Source organism: Arvicola amphibius, chromosome 7, assembly GCF_903992535.2.
Source record: "Arvicola amphibius chromosome 7, mArvAmp1.2, whole genome shotgun sequence".
Taxonomy (NCBI): Eukaryota; Metazoa; Chordata; class Mammalia; order Rodentia; family Cricetidae; genus Arvicola; species Arvicola amphibius.
In genome coordinates, this window is record NC_052053.1 from 137,274,693 (window position 1) to 137,292,439 (window position 17,747).

At 42.1% G+C, this 17,747-nt stretch overlaps 1 protein-coding gene across 1 annotated transcript in view; it reads right to left on the reverse strand.

The window, feature by feature from the left end:
* Positions 1 to 509: 509 nt before the first annotated feature.
* The window catches only part of Nampt (nicotinamide phosphoribosyltransferase), a 29,421-nt gene continuing 12,183 nt past the window's right edge, over positions 510 to 17,747 (reverse strand). The window contains exons 4-11 of the mRNA XM_038335810.1: positions 17,307 to 17,435; positions 14,740 to 14,898; positions 13,944 to 14,080; positions 11,838 to 12,063; positions 9,924 to 10,043; positions 6,754 to 6,894; positions 5,037 to 5,171; positions 510 to 3,488 (exon numbers count right to left, since the gene is read on the reverse strand). Coding sequence (XP_038191738.1) covers positions 3,378 to 3,488; positions 5,037 to 5,171; positions 6,754 to 6,894; positions 9,924 to 10,043; positions 11,838 to 12,063; positions 13,944 to 14,080; positions 14,740 to 14,898; positions 17,307 to 17,435 — 1,158 coding nt within the window. The 3' untranslated portion in view covers positions 510 to 3,377. The remainder of the gene's footprint in view (positions 3,489 to 5,036; positions 5,172 to 6,753; positions 6,895 to 9,923; positions 10,044 to 11,837; positions 12,064 to 13,943; positions 14,081 to 14,739; positions 14,899 to 17,306; positions 17,436 to 17,747) is intronic.

The window sequence follows — 17,747 nt, forward strand, 5'->3', positions numbered from 1 at the left end:
GGCCCCATTCTTCATCCTAAACAGCCCCTCCTCTGCACATATACCTTAAATATTCTGTGAGTGTGACACTATCTGTCCTAGCCCAAGTAAAAGTTACCTTACTTTACATGATGGTCTTCAGTCACGTCCATTTTCCTCAGAAGATGTTTGTTGTTCTTTATGGCTGAATCAAGAGTTACTGTGGAAATATACCCATTTGCTTTTTTGAGGGACACCCACGATGGTTCCATAAGCGGGCTATTGTAAACAATGCAATACACCTGAGTGTGCCCTTCTGTAGACAACTTGGTATTTTCCAGGTAACTATGCAACTCTCATGTAAGCATCGCCAAGTCCCATGGACCTGGTACCCCGCCCCTCACTCTTAATAAGTGATCCTGCCGCCCAGAGCTGCTAAAGGTGGAGAACAGGAGCATCCTCCACACCCTCCTCTCATCCTCTAACTCTCTGGAGCAATACCTAGAAGAGGCAGGTCTGGAAATGGCATTTATCTGACACACACAGCCAAATTTAACATTTCACTAACAGAACTAAACTTTATTTCCATGTTTATTACATGTTATCTTTGATGCTGAGTACATATTAGGATTGACTTAACATACAAGTTGGGAGAAAGTTTGATATTCTCCACCAAATGGGTTAAAAAGGAATGTAAAGTTTCAAAATACTAGTTTACGTGACTTCTAAGTTACGGTCAACACAACGAATGTCTTGCTATTTCCTCTAATTTTCTCAAGATGGATTTAACTATAAAAGCTCTCTTCATAACAGTTTATTCAAAGAAAGGAAGGGCTACCCATAAAAACATTTTACTTTAAATATAAGGTACAAATAACACTTAACACAAAATTCTCAAGTTATGAATTGGGGCAGGGCTAACTGCAAATCTAGCGTCTTAAATCTGCATATGTTATCTGCTTTTGTCAGGAAGGGTTAGGCCAATCCAAGGGTGACACACAGTGCAACCCCATTTGACATTTCTGTCAGCCATTTGGTACTCAGAAGGGCGATGGCCAAATACTGCTTAGTGGCAGAAATTCAAATTTCATCAGTTTCAAGGGGACTGGAGCCAAGAGAAATTGCTCATTCCACTCCTGGGCCCATGAGCACAAATGCAGACTTCTATTTTTTACTAAAAATTTTACGATAAAACTGGCATGTGGAGCTGCTTGGTTTCATAGAACACAAGGCACTGCTCAGTACGACACCAATGACAGGTTCGTGCAGTTCTCCGGAAGCCTTGCAGCATTCTGTGGAGCTGTGTCTCCTTGTGCAGAGACAAGGGTCTACATAGCTCAGGCTGGTTCTTCTGTGTATACTTCTCAGGTACTGGGACTGCCACTGCCTCCACGATACCTACCTAGGACAAGTCTTTTAGTACTACTAACCTTAAGTACACTTTAATTTTCTTAGGGACGCAGGCAGCCCAGGCTAGCCTGGAGTTTGCTATGTAGTGGACGCAGGCAGCCCAGGCTAGCCTGGAGTCTGCTATGTAGTGGACGCAGGTAGCCCAGGCTAGCCTGGAGTCTGCTATGCAGCCAAGGAGGATGTTGATTTCTGATCTTCTGTCTACACTTCGGTTCAGGGATTTCTGGCATGTACCACACCATGCCCAGGCTGATTACATTTTATTTCTCTTAAAGTCAGTTTAAGATTTTTTTAAAGCCATGTATTATAGGATAGGGATTGCTAAAAGTAAGTAATGCTTTCTATTCTGTTAAGTTTTAGAATCACCTGCAAAAACCCAAACTCACTTCATCAGATCAGAGGTATGCTCTCGGGTAACTTCATAACGTATGGCTTTTAAAACATATTAAGGGCAAGCTGTTAAAACTTTTCCAAATTGGGCTTCTAATATCAGATACTTAAATGAGAAAGAACACGAAACTCCATAAAATTCAGCTTCTTCCTTTCCAGAAAAACCAACATCTCTCTTAAAATGCAAAGGCATGCTCCTTTTCTTAGAACACAGGCTAGCGAGCTTTCTGTTTGTGTTTAGTAAACAGGGCGTGAACACTCCAGACTCGTGGGCTGTGTGGTCTCTCTTGTCACTACTCCACCATGAAGTGGGAGGCAGCCTTGGACAGGACGTAGTCAAAAAGGAGCCAAGCTGGCCTGTGGGGCCCAGGCGTCACCCCGAAGAAGCCAGTGTCCTTTTGCAGGGGCCGAATCAGGGTCTAGCAGTAAATCACTAGCAATATTGTGACCTGGCTATTTTAACTTTAGCTACATCTCTGGTTAAGGAAGATTCTTCTATGAAGAATCACGCTTTCCATTCGGGATAACATCAAGAACTTGCTTAAGTATTAGTTACTGAGGATTTAATTTAAAATTAATAAATGATGTCCATACAGTTTAATATCCAATTTAATTTTTTAAAAACTTAATGAAAATAACAGAATCAAAACATTTAAAATAAGTACACTCACTACTACCCACTCCAGCAATTTATTTAAGTCATACCAACTATAGAATATGAAAAATAAATTCACTACTTCCACTTTCAATATTTTACATTTATATATTCTATAGTGGAAGCAGAAATTCTCTCTAAAAACATTATCTTCTTAAAATCTTGAGGTGCATATTAGAGCCACAGGCAATATCTGACATATAAAATTGCAGAACAGGCCTTTCGAATTTGGCATTTCACTGGTACAATACAGTGACCAAGGTATGGGACTGTACAATGCCTAGACATTCGAGTAAGAACCATAATTCTCTTCAATGTAGAATGACTAATGCATATTCTACAAGGGCAGTGAGGTTAGTAATTCTGTTGGGAATATGTCCTGACATAATTTCCAAATGTACAATAACACAAACCACTTTGTTAAGGCCATGTTTTATTTGCTGATTAATGGACAAAAGGCAATGTAATTTATTTTCAAGTATTTTCTTGAAAGTCTGTGCTCATAAAAATCATGAAAAGTTGGAAACAGACTGTTAAATCACTGAAACTTTAAATATATCTTACACAATCTCATTTGTACAAAAATACAAGTTAAATATAAACATAAAGCAGTCATGGTAATTTATGCAAATCTGTTTGATGTGATCTGCAGTTATATATAAAAGTTTCTTGGTTCTGTGATTTGTGAAAAGGCCAACACAGACCGAGTTACTATCTATCAGCAAAGGGCCCTAAAAAGCTTACTTCAGCATTAATCTTGTACATGGTTATATGTGTTTCCTAATTTGAGATCATCTAAACATGGAGGGGAAAAAGGGCAGTATGTCCATAAACCAACAAATAATCTGGCTGTAGTATGTCATAAACACAAACCCACACATCTGTACAATGAACATGTTATTACATACATACAAGCACACACATAGCGCATGTATGTACACACACTGCACAAACAACACCAGGCCTAATGAGGCACCACGTCCTGCTCGAGATTCAGCTGTGCGTTTTTCCTGACTTCATCAAACGAGTAGCTTTTTGTCACCTTTCCATTCTTGAAAACCGTGTGGAGAAGATCCTGTGGATGTAAATTATCATTAAAAAGACCATTAAATATCTGAACTGTGCTTGACCAATTTACCTAAGAGGTCAAACACAAAGCTGTTGAGAGCGGCCACTTACACAGTGAGATTATGATAAACATTCTCAGGCCAGTTTCCTTAAAGGGAGCAACAAAACACCAGATGCCCCACATACCTTTGTACCACGGAAGAGACACGTTTGCTGGGAAAAACTACCACTGTCCCTGCTAAATTCTTAATGCTGCTTAGACCAGTCAATCTAGACGTTTAATAAATTTGTTAGCCATTAAATTTTGGCCTTAAAAAAGAAGGATAAAATCCAAAAACCAAAGCCAAGAGAGAAACATAGAATAGAAACTTTTTGTTCTTATTTATGGTGACCGAGACACAAAGATTGTAACTGCAAAGTCATGGATAAACAGAAGATGAGGACTGAATTAGTTTCTATATAAAAAATCTACTGAAACTCATCTTTTCTTCCTTATAGTACACACGGCATTCATGGCATCTTCTGTGCTCTACACTGCACCTGTTCGCAGCACTTTAAGTTTCAAGATGGTGTTTAAAGCCTCCTCGACCACAGAGGTCACCTCCATGATACTGACTGGACAGATGCTCGGGCACTTCTCAAATCCGTGTTTCCTCTGACTTAGTCTCAACTGGCTTTGCTTCACTTGAGATGACCCAATTCAGTAGAACCCTGGTAGCTCCAGTTGTTATGTGAAATCTACTCAAAGAATTGCTGGTGGGCTACATAAAAATTTAATTCTAAAAACCTGATCTACAAGTTCACATCATTTTCATATAAAGAGGGGTTATTCCATTAGTTCCATCCCCAAACCTTAGAAGACAGACTGCCGTAGGCGGCCGTAACGCAATGTCCTCACAGCAGCAGTGGGGCGCTCGTCTGAAGAACAAACGCGCAAACTGCACCCCTCCATCTAGTGGCTTGGAGATTGGTAATCTTTCCACATTGAGTACACTAACGTGTACTTATGCTGAAAACCATAGGTCACATGCTATAGGTTCTTTCTAGTTTCGTTACTAGAATCAGAAAACTCAGTGATGGCTCGGCCATCTGCTAGTTAGATAACATGAATCAGCCCACTCTATGTTACTAAGACAATTTGCTTTTCTTTTTGTTTTAAGCTCATAATTCCATGAGAATTGAATAAGACCAGAGAAAACCACCTGAAACGGTTATTAAGTTCTAAAGAAACAATTCCCTTCAAATGGGTTTGGAACTAGTCCATTATATAAAGTTATAATATTTTACTTTAACACAGTCATGTGAAGTCAAAGAACAACATTTAAAAAGTCCTATTTGCTATGCTTCTTTAAAAATCATTCACTGATAGCTAACAGTAGGATTAAGACCAAATATAAAAAAGTTCGTAAAAGCTATCAACGTCTATCACGTTGGCCACTATGTGAAAAAAATTATTTCAATGTCACAAAACTGTAAAAGTATAATACAAAAACTCCCCTTTCCCTTTGAAAAGCCAGTTCACTACCATTAAAAACTCTAGTCAACAGGTACTCACATGGCCATATTCCTCAAGGTCTCCTTTTCCTTCTTCAAGCGTGACGAAGTTCCCTGCTGGTGTCCTGTGTAAAGATAGTCGGCCCTTTTTCGACCTTTTGTTGGGGTCAGCAACTGGGTCCTTAAAGACATTAACCTGAAATCAAAATCGAGAGAAATGATGAACCAAATGTCTCTAAAAACACGGGCCCCTTTGCTGCCAGAGCTCTCCCCTGCAGGCTGGCGGGATCCCTGGCTAGAACTAGTTTTTATTTAATTATATAAAGCTTAGAATATCTATAGTGTTACAAGTATAACTAACATCATTCCACAACTGACTCATTAACTAGCCTGTTTTCCTTCAAAATAGTCACGGTGTAGAAACCCAAATCCTGACTTATGTTTTATAGAACGATTTGGAGAAATTTACCACATGGCCCTTACATTAGACGATAAACACACATCTTTATACACTGCATAGAGAACTCGAGTATTTAAGATAGAGACACGCTGTGCCACAGCCTTCCCTTTCGTTACTTCCTTGACTCCAGTAAGAGGCATGAGATACAATCAAGGGGGAGGGGACGCTGGCCTGACCCTCACACAGAGAGGCAGCAGCTGGAGAACCTGCTGGGCATGGTGGCACACGCCTGTAAGCCCAGCCCTCAGGAGACTTGTAGACTGAGGACAGTGCAATGTAGTAAACACAGAGACCAGAAAGGCAGGAGGCACAGCACTGACAGATGGCATGGGAGAGCAAGAGACGACAGCTCGGATTCTCAAAGAAAGGTGGAAGACGGTGCACAGGCTTTCTTCAGGGTTTTCACCTATTTATATTTTCTTTTAAAAATTTCTTTTTTTTTAAACAAAGTCTTTTTATTTGTTTAAAGATTTATTTATTTCTCATGTATACAATTCTGTCTCCATGTATGCCTGCACGCCAGATCTCATTACAGATGGTTGTGAGCCACCATGAGGTTGCTGGGAATTGAACTCAGGACCTCTGGAAGAGCAGCCAGTGCTCTTAACCGCTGAGCCATCTCTTCAGCCCCTAAATATTTATTTTAAATTTTAATTTATTTTACATACATGCCCCCCCCCTTGCTACCTACCTATCCCACTCACTCCTCAGAAGGTGAGGCCTCCCATGGGGCGTCAGCAAAGCCTGGCATATCAAGTTGAGGCAGGACTAAGCCTCTCCCACTTTGTATCAAGGTTGAACAAGGTCTCCCACCACACCAAGCTACAGAGTTGTCACCCACAATCAGAGGGCCTAGTTCTGTCCCATATAGGCTCCCTGGCTGTCAGTCCAGAGTTCATGAGCTCCCACCAGCTCAGGTCAGCTGTCTCTACGGGTATCCCAGCTATACCATGGTTACTGAACGATTCTGGTATTAAAATCAGAAGCTCAAACTCCACCCTGATAATAGGATCTTGACAGTGATTACTATGGACTTGATTATCTTCAGCATGCGATGGCCAGGCTAGCTGATGATCTTACCTAACAGAACCAACTTCATGGTACAAAGGTACGTACCAAAGCAATGGCGATGACGGGCCTACAGTCTGTCTGAAGTCATTTCCTGGTTCCCACATCTGTTGTTACGACCCTGACACCTTTCTTTCCCGAGGTCTCAGGCAGCTCCCATCAACAGCTGACAGCCCAGCACACTGTCCTTTGACTACTGAACTGCTGTGCCCTTCCCAGACAACAGGAGAGGAAAAGCGGAAGGACTTACCCCAAGGCCGTTGGTTACAACATAGCTGCACTTGAAGGAGCAGTTCAAGAGGTCTCTTGTTAATTTCTGTAGCAAAGCTCCGCCAGAACCAAAGGAGACATTTTCAATACTCCACTTTTTTTGTTTCATTCCCTCTACGATCTAGAAGATAAAAAACAAGTAAACGAATGATCTGGAAGACAACGGAAGTTACCTTCAAAGGGCGACACTGTGAGACCCCACAGCTGTCTGTACCAGTCAGCACTTAGAGAAGCCTCGGCAGGTAACAGCACACACTAGCTTCTTAAAGACCCACGCGGGTTGCAATGGACGTGTGGAAGGAGGGTTCACTTGCAGATTTTCAGTGTACAGTAGTCAGTGCAGTCAGGCCGAGAGTGAAGGAGCAAGAAAATTGGTTATATATTCCTAAGGCTTCCTGAGCCCTTCCAGTCACCTCAAAGCTACTGCCCAATGCCAGCAACAAAAGCTGCAAGGCTTGCCCCAGATGACTAGACTCTAGGGGTTTGTACCCATCACAATACATCATGGTGCGCGATGTTCGTACATGTAACAGTTGCTGTACGTAAGGCACAGGTCAGTGGTTATTGACGGGAGTACACAATGCCCGCTGTTCCTAACAATGACACTGCTGACTGCCTCGTGCGCAGTGCACACACAAATTATGCACGGCATTTAGATGTTATGATTTATGACTGGGTCACTGCGAAGGAATGATTATCTACGAGCCGGCTGGAGAGACCTGTATGGCACACAGTTCTTCCAAGGGATGCAAGATTAAAAACTACAACGAAGCTGGGGTATCAGTGCATTTCTCTGCATGGGGCTTATTTACCAACTATGTACCTCTAACTTACAAATCCAATCACTTTCATAACGAAACAGAAAGAGAAATTTATTAACCATTTTCTGAATTTCATGAAAAGCCATGTTCTGTTTAAAAGTCCAATTTAAAAAGAATTTTCAAAGTGATTAAGGCAGAGGCCAGTTATGGCTTTAAAACGAATCATTTACATGTTCTCCCTGCATACTAAGTCTCAAATCGATCTTTTGATTTTCAACACTGTAAAAAAAAAAAACAAATCCCAAACACCATCATGTGTTAATAATCCAACCCTGAGAAATGCAATTATTTTAAAACTTAAAATTCTACCCATCTCTTTGTGTGTATCTATGTGTACTTATGCTTTTCTTTATAAACCAAAATATGTTTTTCAATGGGGAGAATTGAGGTAAAAGACCACAGCTTACTTCAAAGCGATTTTCTTTAGGTTTTATATAAATCTTGGCTGTGCCTATTACTGTGCCTGAGAGAGGCATGGAGATTTATGTGCTCACTCATGAGGACAGGGAACCAGGGATTACACATACAGGACTATCTCTTCAGACAGGAGCAGAAGTGGTAAGAGCCTAGTGACCTTGGCACTATCTGTGTGGCCGGGACCACAGCTTGCCAATCTACAGATCCTGTCTTTATGGAAGATGTCACATGTAGTTAATCTATAGACCCCATCTTTATGGAAGATGTCACAGTTCTTTATAAAGAGTATCTTAAACTTTATTGTACACATAAGATTGAGTTTTTTTATCATCAGAAAAAAAAATTCTCCAAACTGTCCTGTGCTTGAATACACCTAAAATAAAGTGCTTGGGGCCAGAGTCTTGAAGTCTGAGTCAACACTGGCTACTTCGTTGTGTTGAGCCAAGCTACCTTCCTGCCTCCTGTGGTGGTCACTTCCCAGGACAGTTTCACATCATGGCCTGCCAGCTCAATGTTCTCCACTCTGCAACATGCCAAAGTCGCTCACAAACAAACCAGAAGGAAGAAAGGTGGAGGCAAACGGACAAACTATCACTCCTACTGTATAATCTGTTTTTGTGTTTCATGCAGAGGTGTTTAAGTTAGCTGAGGAGCCCTTGGGTTTAATTATTCTGTTACCATGAACTGTGCTCCAGTGAGCAAGTGCTTTTCACATATTATGTATTTATGTGGGTCAAAGAGTAATTCGTTAACATTTACATCAATCAATGTCTTCTAGCAAGCTTCTGATCAAAGTTGTAATTCACGGAAGAAACATGTGAGAGATGCAGACAGAAGGGCTTCAAGATAAGGGTGTAGGGCAGCTGACAGGAAGGAAAAGCTACCCTGGCCTGTATGTAAGATTCTAAGAAAGGACAACCTGAGAATAAAAACTTTGGAAATCTGTTAGAGTAGTAAGTCACTCTAGTGGAGGTCACCAACAGGAACAGGACACTACTTTTTCTGATAGAGAGGAGATCTTTGGCCTCTTTTCTTAAGCAGACTTGTTCTGGCTCACAGTGGGATGGATGTTGGCAGGGAAATCTGAGAGTGCAGTTGGCAGCCACAGAAAGAAGGTTTGTTAGATGAAGTAGTCCCCCACTGCCAAAGTTAAGAACACTAATTAACATATATAGAGGAAACTATTAAGAATAATTCCTTTTCCTATTTCTAAAACCACATGTGACTAACTTCCAACATGGAAAACCAAGTACTGTCCTCTGGGAATGATGGGTTTTCACGTATGTCTCCAAACTGCGTTGCTTTGAGAACCAGTGTAAGATATTCTCCCTGTACCCGAGTGTCCAAAGAATGACTTGTCACATATGGTCAGCTTCAGCTGCCAGTCTGACACAGGTCTAGAGACACAGGGAGAGAGAACTTCTGCAGAAGAACTGCTCAGATCAGACCGGCAGTGGTCATGTATGAAGGGCATTTTCTTAATTGTGAATGGACACAGGAAGACCCAGCCACCGTGGATGGTGCCATTTCCAGAGAAGTGGGGGTTACTGAGAAAGGCAGCAGAGAGTGGGGTCTGGAACCATTAGCCCCCCACCCTGATCTAGATAATCCTTCACTGAGACTCTGTTCCCAAGTGACCCCAGACTGTCATGTTGACAACTCTTATCATATTCTGGGCTCAAACAAAAGCCTTTATTCTGTTTCTCTTCAGAATCACAACAGAAGGTGGCTTCTGAGGCCCGGAGTATGTGTTGGCTGACATTTCTGCATTTTAAGCTACTATTATTTCGAAACACCAAAGGTGTTTACCATCTTAAATATTCAAAATAAGCTCACAATTGCATTTAAATTTGAATGGGCTACTTATGAATCAAAAAAGCTGTGTCAAGATTATTCAAGTGGAGCACACTACCTCTTGCAAAGTGTTGATATCCACGCCATCTCCCTGAATGACTCTCAGGTACGGTGGCAGCAGCTTGTAGCCCTTTGAGTTCTCAGTGACAGGAAACTTCTTACCTAAAATATCTAAGACCTGCACAAAAAACAGAACACAAGTAACTAAGATGGGGAGGGAGGCTTCCCAAGGTAGGAATTATTATTTTTTATTACAATGACTTAATCTTAAACCACGTAGAAACCTTTATAAAATTTGGTTACAATGCCTTTAACCACATTAGAAAAAGGTGTGAGCGTTCCTATTTCATCAATTTATATCATTAAATTAGTGCAACACAGGGCTTTTTCTTCACATCTTTCAAATTATACAGATTCAAGAAAGAAAATCTGTAATATTGAAACTATATTAAAGAAGCATGATGGCACAACAAACCCCTAGTTATGCCTCTGATTTGGACTCACTCTGCTTGTGGCCAAAGGTTGTTTGGTTTACATTTGCCTGACACTGAGCCAGAGCTGAGAACAAGACACAACGCATGTACAGTGCGCAGTTTTTCCAAAGCTCTTCGCCCCAGAAAAGCTAGCCTGCACGGTGTTTAAGTTCCTCCATGCAATGGCTGCCATTCAGCATTTTATCACAGCGCAAACCGTTAAACACAGATTTGAAGTTGATCAGGAAAACTTGGTCAGGGCCGGAGAAGACCTATAGGCTACACCTCTTCCACACAATCCCTGCCTTTCCTGACATAAACTGCTAATAAAAAGATCCTAATGAAAGTTCCACGTAATGGCTTTCTTATTATAACTACCACGATAGAAATAAAAAAGCTGTTTAGTTGTCCAAAGTGAAACACTTCAGGCTGAGACATTGAGACTAGCTGTTGACAGAATTAAAAAAGACTTCATTAATCTATGCTCCCACTTCCTACGAGAGAGAGAGAAGCCATCTGCTCACTAGTCAAGAACAGTTGTACAGGAAGGCTCCAGACAGAAGGCCTACACTGTTTCCATGTTTCTCAACCTTGGTGGGTCATTTTCTCCTTACAACAGAGATGGTCAGAGCCACCAGTGGTTTTATTTATTTATTTATTTTTTTAAATGAGATTAAAGGAAACTTTCTGGAGTCAAGCACCAACAGTAGTTCTCTGTAGAAGGCATCAATCAACTCCTGCTGGGATGGACACTTTGTAAGACAGGTGAACCAGGCCCTGAACACTAACAGGCAGCTCTGCTCAGAGACAGTCCGAGTCCTAGTCGAGCACGAACTGAAAAGCTGCCCTGAATGATTTGTGTTCTTCATTACCCCGAACAGACGCCTCTGTACTAACAACAGGTTGTAACAACGATTTCTATTAAGTGGAATAAACCACAAAGGCGTTGATTAAAGCACAAGCCAGATTAAGATGGTAATGTGATTAATTCTGAGGGCACATAAGGAAATATTCACTGGCCCCTAATCGTCTACTTGACAATATGTAAATAAACTAACCTGTAGGTTCAGACTCTGTTTGTTTCCCAGACGCCCAGACATGAATAATCACACAGAAACTGTATTAATCACAACACTGGTCAATGGCTTACATCTTAAATCAACCCATTTCTTTATTCTGTGTATCACCACAAGGTTGTGGCTTACCAGGTAAAGTTCTGGCATCTGTCTCCTTCAGCAGCTACACAGCATCTCCTCAACTCCACCTACTCTTTCTACATCTGTTTGGATTTCCCACCTGGCTTTACTCTGCTAAGCCACTGGCCAAAACAGCTTTACTCATCAACCAATAAAGTAACACATGTACAGAAGGAGACCCCACACCACTAATCTCTATCTCCTTCCACTGCAATGGCGTGTGACCTCGGGCAAATCTACTGCTGTCTGTCTGTCTGAAGCAGCCGCCGTACAGGCATCTCAACAACGCACAGCACGACGTACCTTCAGCACAGTGTCGAGCGGGTTTCCGGAATCAGGCCTGATGATGAGTGGCGCCTCTGTACTTCTCGACACTATTAAATGTCTGAGGTCTTCACCCCATATTTTCTCACAAGCGTTATAGATGTCATAGCTGTCGCTGACCACAGACACAGGCACTGATGAGAACTGTGTCACTATGTGTTCAAAAGCATCTTTCTCATGCTCTTTCCCCCACGCAGTTATGGTGCTAGAAAACAAAGAGAAGAATACAGGTCAACTCAGGCAGACACGAGAGCGATGCCTGCAGCGTCATTCACCACCGTCTCCACTGTACCAGCCCTCAGTATCACGGAGAAGGGGTCCAGCTAACAAGTGTACGTCGGCAGGCAAATGCAGGATCTGCGCTAAACCACCCCTGCCCAGTTTGCTTCCAGCACTACAAGCTAACAACACTCACCTTAGGAGTTACTGTCACTTAGCTCTCGGATCAATAGTTAACCAATTATAAACTGGTTTGTTTCAGCCTCCTTCAACCTAATCAAAGTCAGCGAGCACACACAGCCTCCCACCTTCATGCCAGGACACTGGAAAGGGTGAATACTCACTCCCATTTTCCCAGGCAGTGTAAGCACTTGGTTCTTTTGGAAAATGCCTAATTAATAGTAAGTTAGAGCTGAATAAATAATCACAGCACTTGGGAAATGGAGGCAGGAGAATCAGGATCTCAAATTATGTAAGTTCAAAGCCAGCTTGGACTGCATGAGACTCTGCTAAAAATCAAACAAGCCAGCATGGTGTGCAACGTTCATCCACCTTCTCAATCTACTTTTAACACATCTGTTTTAGTCTTTACTCCCCTAAAGCATGTATACTATACATGTTATCATGCTTGGCAGATAGTAAAATATGAAAAAGTACTAGTCAAAAATGCTCAATCAAATTTGATTATTTCCCTAAGAAGTCAAGACTTCACATACTGTCTCTATAAAAGCTTTTTTGATCCTGTCAATGGATATGAACCTTCCTTGTTTGAGACTGTGAACACCTTAATTGTGCCTCTTTTGTTCTTGGCAGAGCAGACAGTTCCTCGTGACTATTTTTATCTCGAGAGGGTCAGCTGTGCACGGTTCTGTCCTTGCAGCCCCCAGCAGACTGCCTTGCTGATCCAACGGTGGTGAGTTAATGAGCACCAGAGTGACAAAGCTCAGCTTATTCTATACTGAAACACACAGGACTTTAAGCATTCTCCAATGACTGTATTAAATGAGGTTAAGAACCAGAAGCAAAGTTTGACATGTACTTACTACACACATTGTTCACTTTCTTTTCTTCTTTTTTGTTTGTTTTTTTTTTTTGTTTTTTTTTTTGTTTTTGTTTTTTTTTTTTTTTGAGACACAGTTTCTCTTTGTAACAGCCCCAGCTGTCCTGGAATTCCCTCCCCCTGTAGACCAGGCTGGCCTTGAATTCAGAGATCCACCTGCCTTTGCCTCCCAAGTGCTGGGATTAAAGGCATGCGCCACCACTGCCAGGCTACACTGTTTACCTTCAATAAGGGGGCTGCAACCTGGGTTATAATTTCCTAGTGTTCCTTGAGATAACACTAGGAAACTTACTTACTTGAGTAAGTAAGTAAACACAAGAGAATCGTGACACCTTCCTCCCCATTAAAATGGCTTACTTATCTAGAATTGAAAACACTGGTCCAGATGACAATTTCCTGGGCAAAGGTAGGGGAGATCACACAGAAAAGTGGGGAAAGAAATTAGTACTTAAACAGTGTTTCCAGATTTCAGCTAATAAGGAACAATCTATCTGCATATACAATGTAGCAAATATAAAAACCATTCCTTAAATGGACTTTAATCTGTTTACTAGAGTGGTTCAAAATCCCAGCCCTGCCTGAGCCTCTCTTTATAAAAGTGAGTACTCAGTGTGTTCTGCTTATTCCATGAAAGTTTATTTAGCATCTGGCTCTGTTGTCAAGTCAGGTGTTGCTGAGTCACACATAACAAATTCAAACCAAGCATTAGAAAGCAATCAGTTTACAGGGCCAGAGATAGGACCAGGGGCCTTGCGCATGCGAGGCAAGGGTTCAAATATTCAACACGAGAACAGACTCAATTTTACCTGTGCTCTGCCGCTGGAACAGAATAGCCTGGAACAGGATCTTTTGTTCCATAGTATTTTTTAATTAGAGCAATTCCCGCCACTGTATCTGTTCCTTTGAAGTTGACCAAATGAGCAGAAGCTCCTATGCCAGCAGTCTGGAAGATCAACCACAAATGAAAATTCAAAACAGGAGCTAACACCCCACTTCCCACCGCAATTTCTCAACCCCATGCTTGTGTTCTGCACAGTGCTCAGTGCGCCTGACTGTCCACCCCTCCACCTACTGTGTAAAGAACTAGACCATGTATTTAGAGGTATATTCTATGTACTGAGATGACACACAGTAGTTATTTAGTTATGTGTTGACTAAGCCTCCTGAGTTGTAAGAAATGGCCTACTTAAAGCCAGTTTACTCCCAGTGACATGCTGAGAAGCTGACAGTGGCCTCTCATTTTGGTTTGGATGAGAATGCTCCCTACACATAGGCTCAGATATCTGAACACTTGGTCGCCAGCTGGTGGTGCTGTTTTGCGAGGTTTTGGAGGGGCAGCCTTGATAGAGGGAGCCTGTAATTGGAGGAGGCTTCAAGAGCTGAAAGTCCCATGACACTTCGTTTTCTCACTCTGCTTCACGCTTGCATTCGAGACTGAGCGATCCGGGTTTCCTGTTCTCCTGTTGCACCTCTGCCTCCCTCCCCGCCATGACTGGCTCTCACAAACTTCTGACATCCACGGCCTCTGGTAGTGAACAGAGGAAGCTAGTGCAGCACTGACTTCTCACACTGCTCTCCCCGAGACTCGCCGTGGTCTCTCACCTCTTGAGAAGAGACTCCTCTGTAACCGAAATCATGCAGCTTGTACTCCAGACCGTCTAAGTTACCAGACGTTTCTAACAAGTATTTGGCCAGTATTTTCTTCTGCTCTCTTGAATTTGTGGCCACTGTAATTGGATACCAGGACTGAACAAGAATAGTCTGTAACAACAAAATTAACCACATTATTAATATAAAATACTGGTACTGGGTTCCTTCTGGGGAAATCATGGCTTACTTCTGGCCTTAGGAAGCCATCAGCTCCCAGCCACTGCTCGACTGCTGTAGCAGCAGAGAGAAGTGAGCACTCTAAGCCTCAAGTAACTCCAAAGAAAAGTTTTGATTCAAACTGCAATCTGCCATGGATGGGCAGACTGACACTCAGCGCTGAGCAAGGTCACACTGTCCTAAGTTCCTCAACTTATTCTTGATTCCTTGACTTGTGTGGGCCAGCACCCAATGGACCCGTGAACTAGCGCTGACGTACAGTCTAAGAAGTACCTATTTAATAAAGCAGTCAGGCCTTTAACCTGACTCTGTCCTAGCAGTGCTGTGATGTTAGAGACCCATGCTTGACACCCTTCGTCTGTGTTTATGCGGGACGTGTTAGAACTGCTAGGTTCTACTCTTTAGTCTCACTTTTTTCTGGGCTGCCAGAAAACTCCAAGTTCAAGCTGCTGCACACCCCTGGCATCACACTAGTTATTTGTCCTGAACTTGCTATTTCATTTTAGGATGATAAATTTCCATTTTATTTTCTAAGCCTGATAGTATATTACCAGAAACAGCTTCCAATCTACTGTAGAAAAAGCTAAGACAGCATTACAAAACTGGCAGTGGTATCTGAGCTGGACCAAAAAGGGAGTTCATTTCTGATATAAATTTTACAAAGTAAAATTTTATAAACTTACCAAACATAAGCTAAGGGATCAGTAAATGAAACCAACGGAAAGAGATTACTTAATCTCAGACAAACACCTCATCTCAAAGGCAAACTACTGTGGCTTTAGGTTCCTGCGGCTGAATCAATACGGTGTTCAAAGCTCCTGTCCTCATTGGAAGCTCTAGTCCTCATCCCTTGATTCTGGACTATTCTTGATCAATCGTGTCTCTCTGGCTCTCTCTCTTTTACCAGAACACAGTAGCAGCCAGATTATGGGACTTCCTATTTCAGGACTCTTTACTCACCTTGGGGACACCCAACTAGTCACAGGAGGCAGGACTCACTGATGGACCACTCAGCTGTAAACTAAAAGTGACCAGTGTGCTCCCTGCTTGAGGCTTTGAAGAGAAAACACTGTCTGAATGTACTAGCTGACAGACAGTGTGGTTAAGAACCACCTGCTACAAGGAGGAGGATATAGCTCAGTCAACAAGTGCGTGTTTAGCTCGTACAAGGCCCTGTGCCCTGGGTTCCATCTCCGGCACCACCAAAACAAAACCCTCCACACCCTTTACTCTTGTGCTTTTATATTATACTTCCAAAATAAAAATCTGCCAATCCAAAACTAAGATTTGTTGTCATTTACTTCAAGTTCACAGATAATTCCAAGTTTTACAATACAGTACAGACCAATTAAAATTTACATTTTAGCTGACTGTACTTTCTTTTCTGGGCCTGTTTTAAGCCTTCTCTTAGTTGATGGCACTCAAAAGTCTAACAGCATTTTAAATTCTCAGTAAAAGGTTTTCAAACATATTCTTGAGTCTTATTTTTCCAAAATCTTACTTTATGCAGTGTAATAACAAATTATTTTCATCACTACTGAAATGCTGACATTAGCCATGTAAACAGCACTCAGTGACTTGGTCCCTTCCTCCACAGATGACCAGGAAGCTTGAGATTACATCATCATCATCAAAACCACTTGTGACAACATGGAGCCACTCAGAGATACACGTAAGGAAACCCAAAATTCCTACCACTTATGTGCCCTTCTTTTAGATTTAGAAATCAAACAGTAAGAACATAGAATGTCTGTTTATAGATTAGAAGCTGAAAAATTCACTGAAAAATCAGTGAATGAACTGGAACAGAATGTCTACCCGAAGTCTTCATGATTAAAAATGGATTTGGGCAACTTTTCTAAGTTTGCTCTAAGCTAGTGTACATGGAGACTGCCAATGGGTCAGGTGGCCCGGCGCAGCAGCTGTTTGGGAGGCCAAGGCAGGAGGATGCCAATTCTAGACCTGTCTGGACAACTCGGTGAGACCTTGCCTCAAGAATTCTTTTGAGAAAAGGGCTGGAGGTGTAATTTAGTGGAAGGGTTGTCTATTGTGCACTATGCCCTGGATTCTGGTCCCAGCAGTGCCAAAAGAAACAAAAGGAATTATAAGACCGATGTCAACTGAGCTCAGTCATCTGATTTATAGGCTCTCCTAAGATCACATTTCATCAGAAGGACAGTAAAGATCATTGCGTTCAAATATCACTCACTGATGAGGAAGCAGTGACAGGAGTCAGTGCAGATTACAGAGCCTTACTAGTGACAGCAAACTTACAGGACCAGTGGTCTTTATGCTCAATCACCACTTCAACAAGATTGTGAATAAAAGCCAAACCCACTCACCTCAATCCAGTTGGTGAGCCAGTAGCACTCAGGGTCTGTGTTCTCCACGGTGAACAGCACGTTCCCTCTGGGGACGACAGAGCCCTCGGGAACAGCCTTGACTTCAATTGGGAGATGACCATCATATTTCTGGCAGGAGGCACAGCAACAATATTCACTCACTCAACAGTTGCCTGTTATGCCAGTTTTTTTTCTTAACATTTTATGGAAGCTATTTTTTTTTGTTTTTTTTTGTTTTTCGAGACAGGGTTTCCCTGTAGTTTCTAGAGCCTGTCCTGGAACTAGCTCTTGTAGACCAGGCTGGCCTCGAACTCAGAGATCCGCCTGCCTCTGCCTCCCGAGTGCTGGGATTAAAGGCGTGAGCCACCACCGCCCGGCTTGGAAGCTAAATTTTTACCACTGCAGAAAGTATAGATGTCGTTAAATCATTAGCAGTAATCG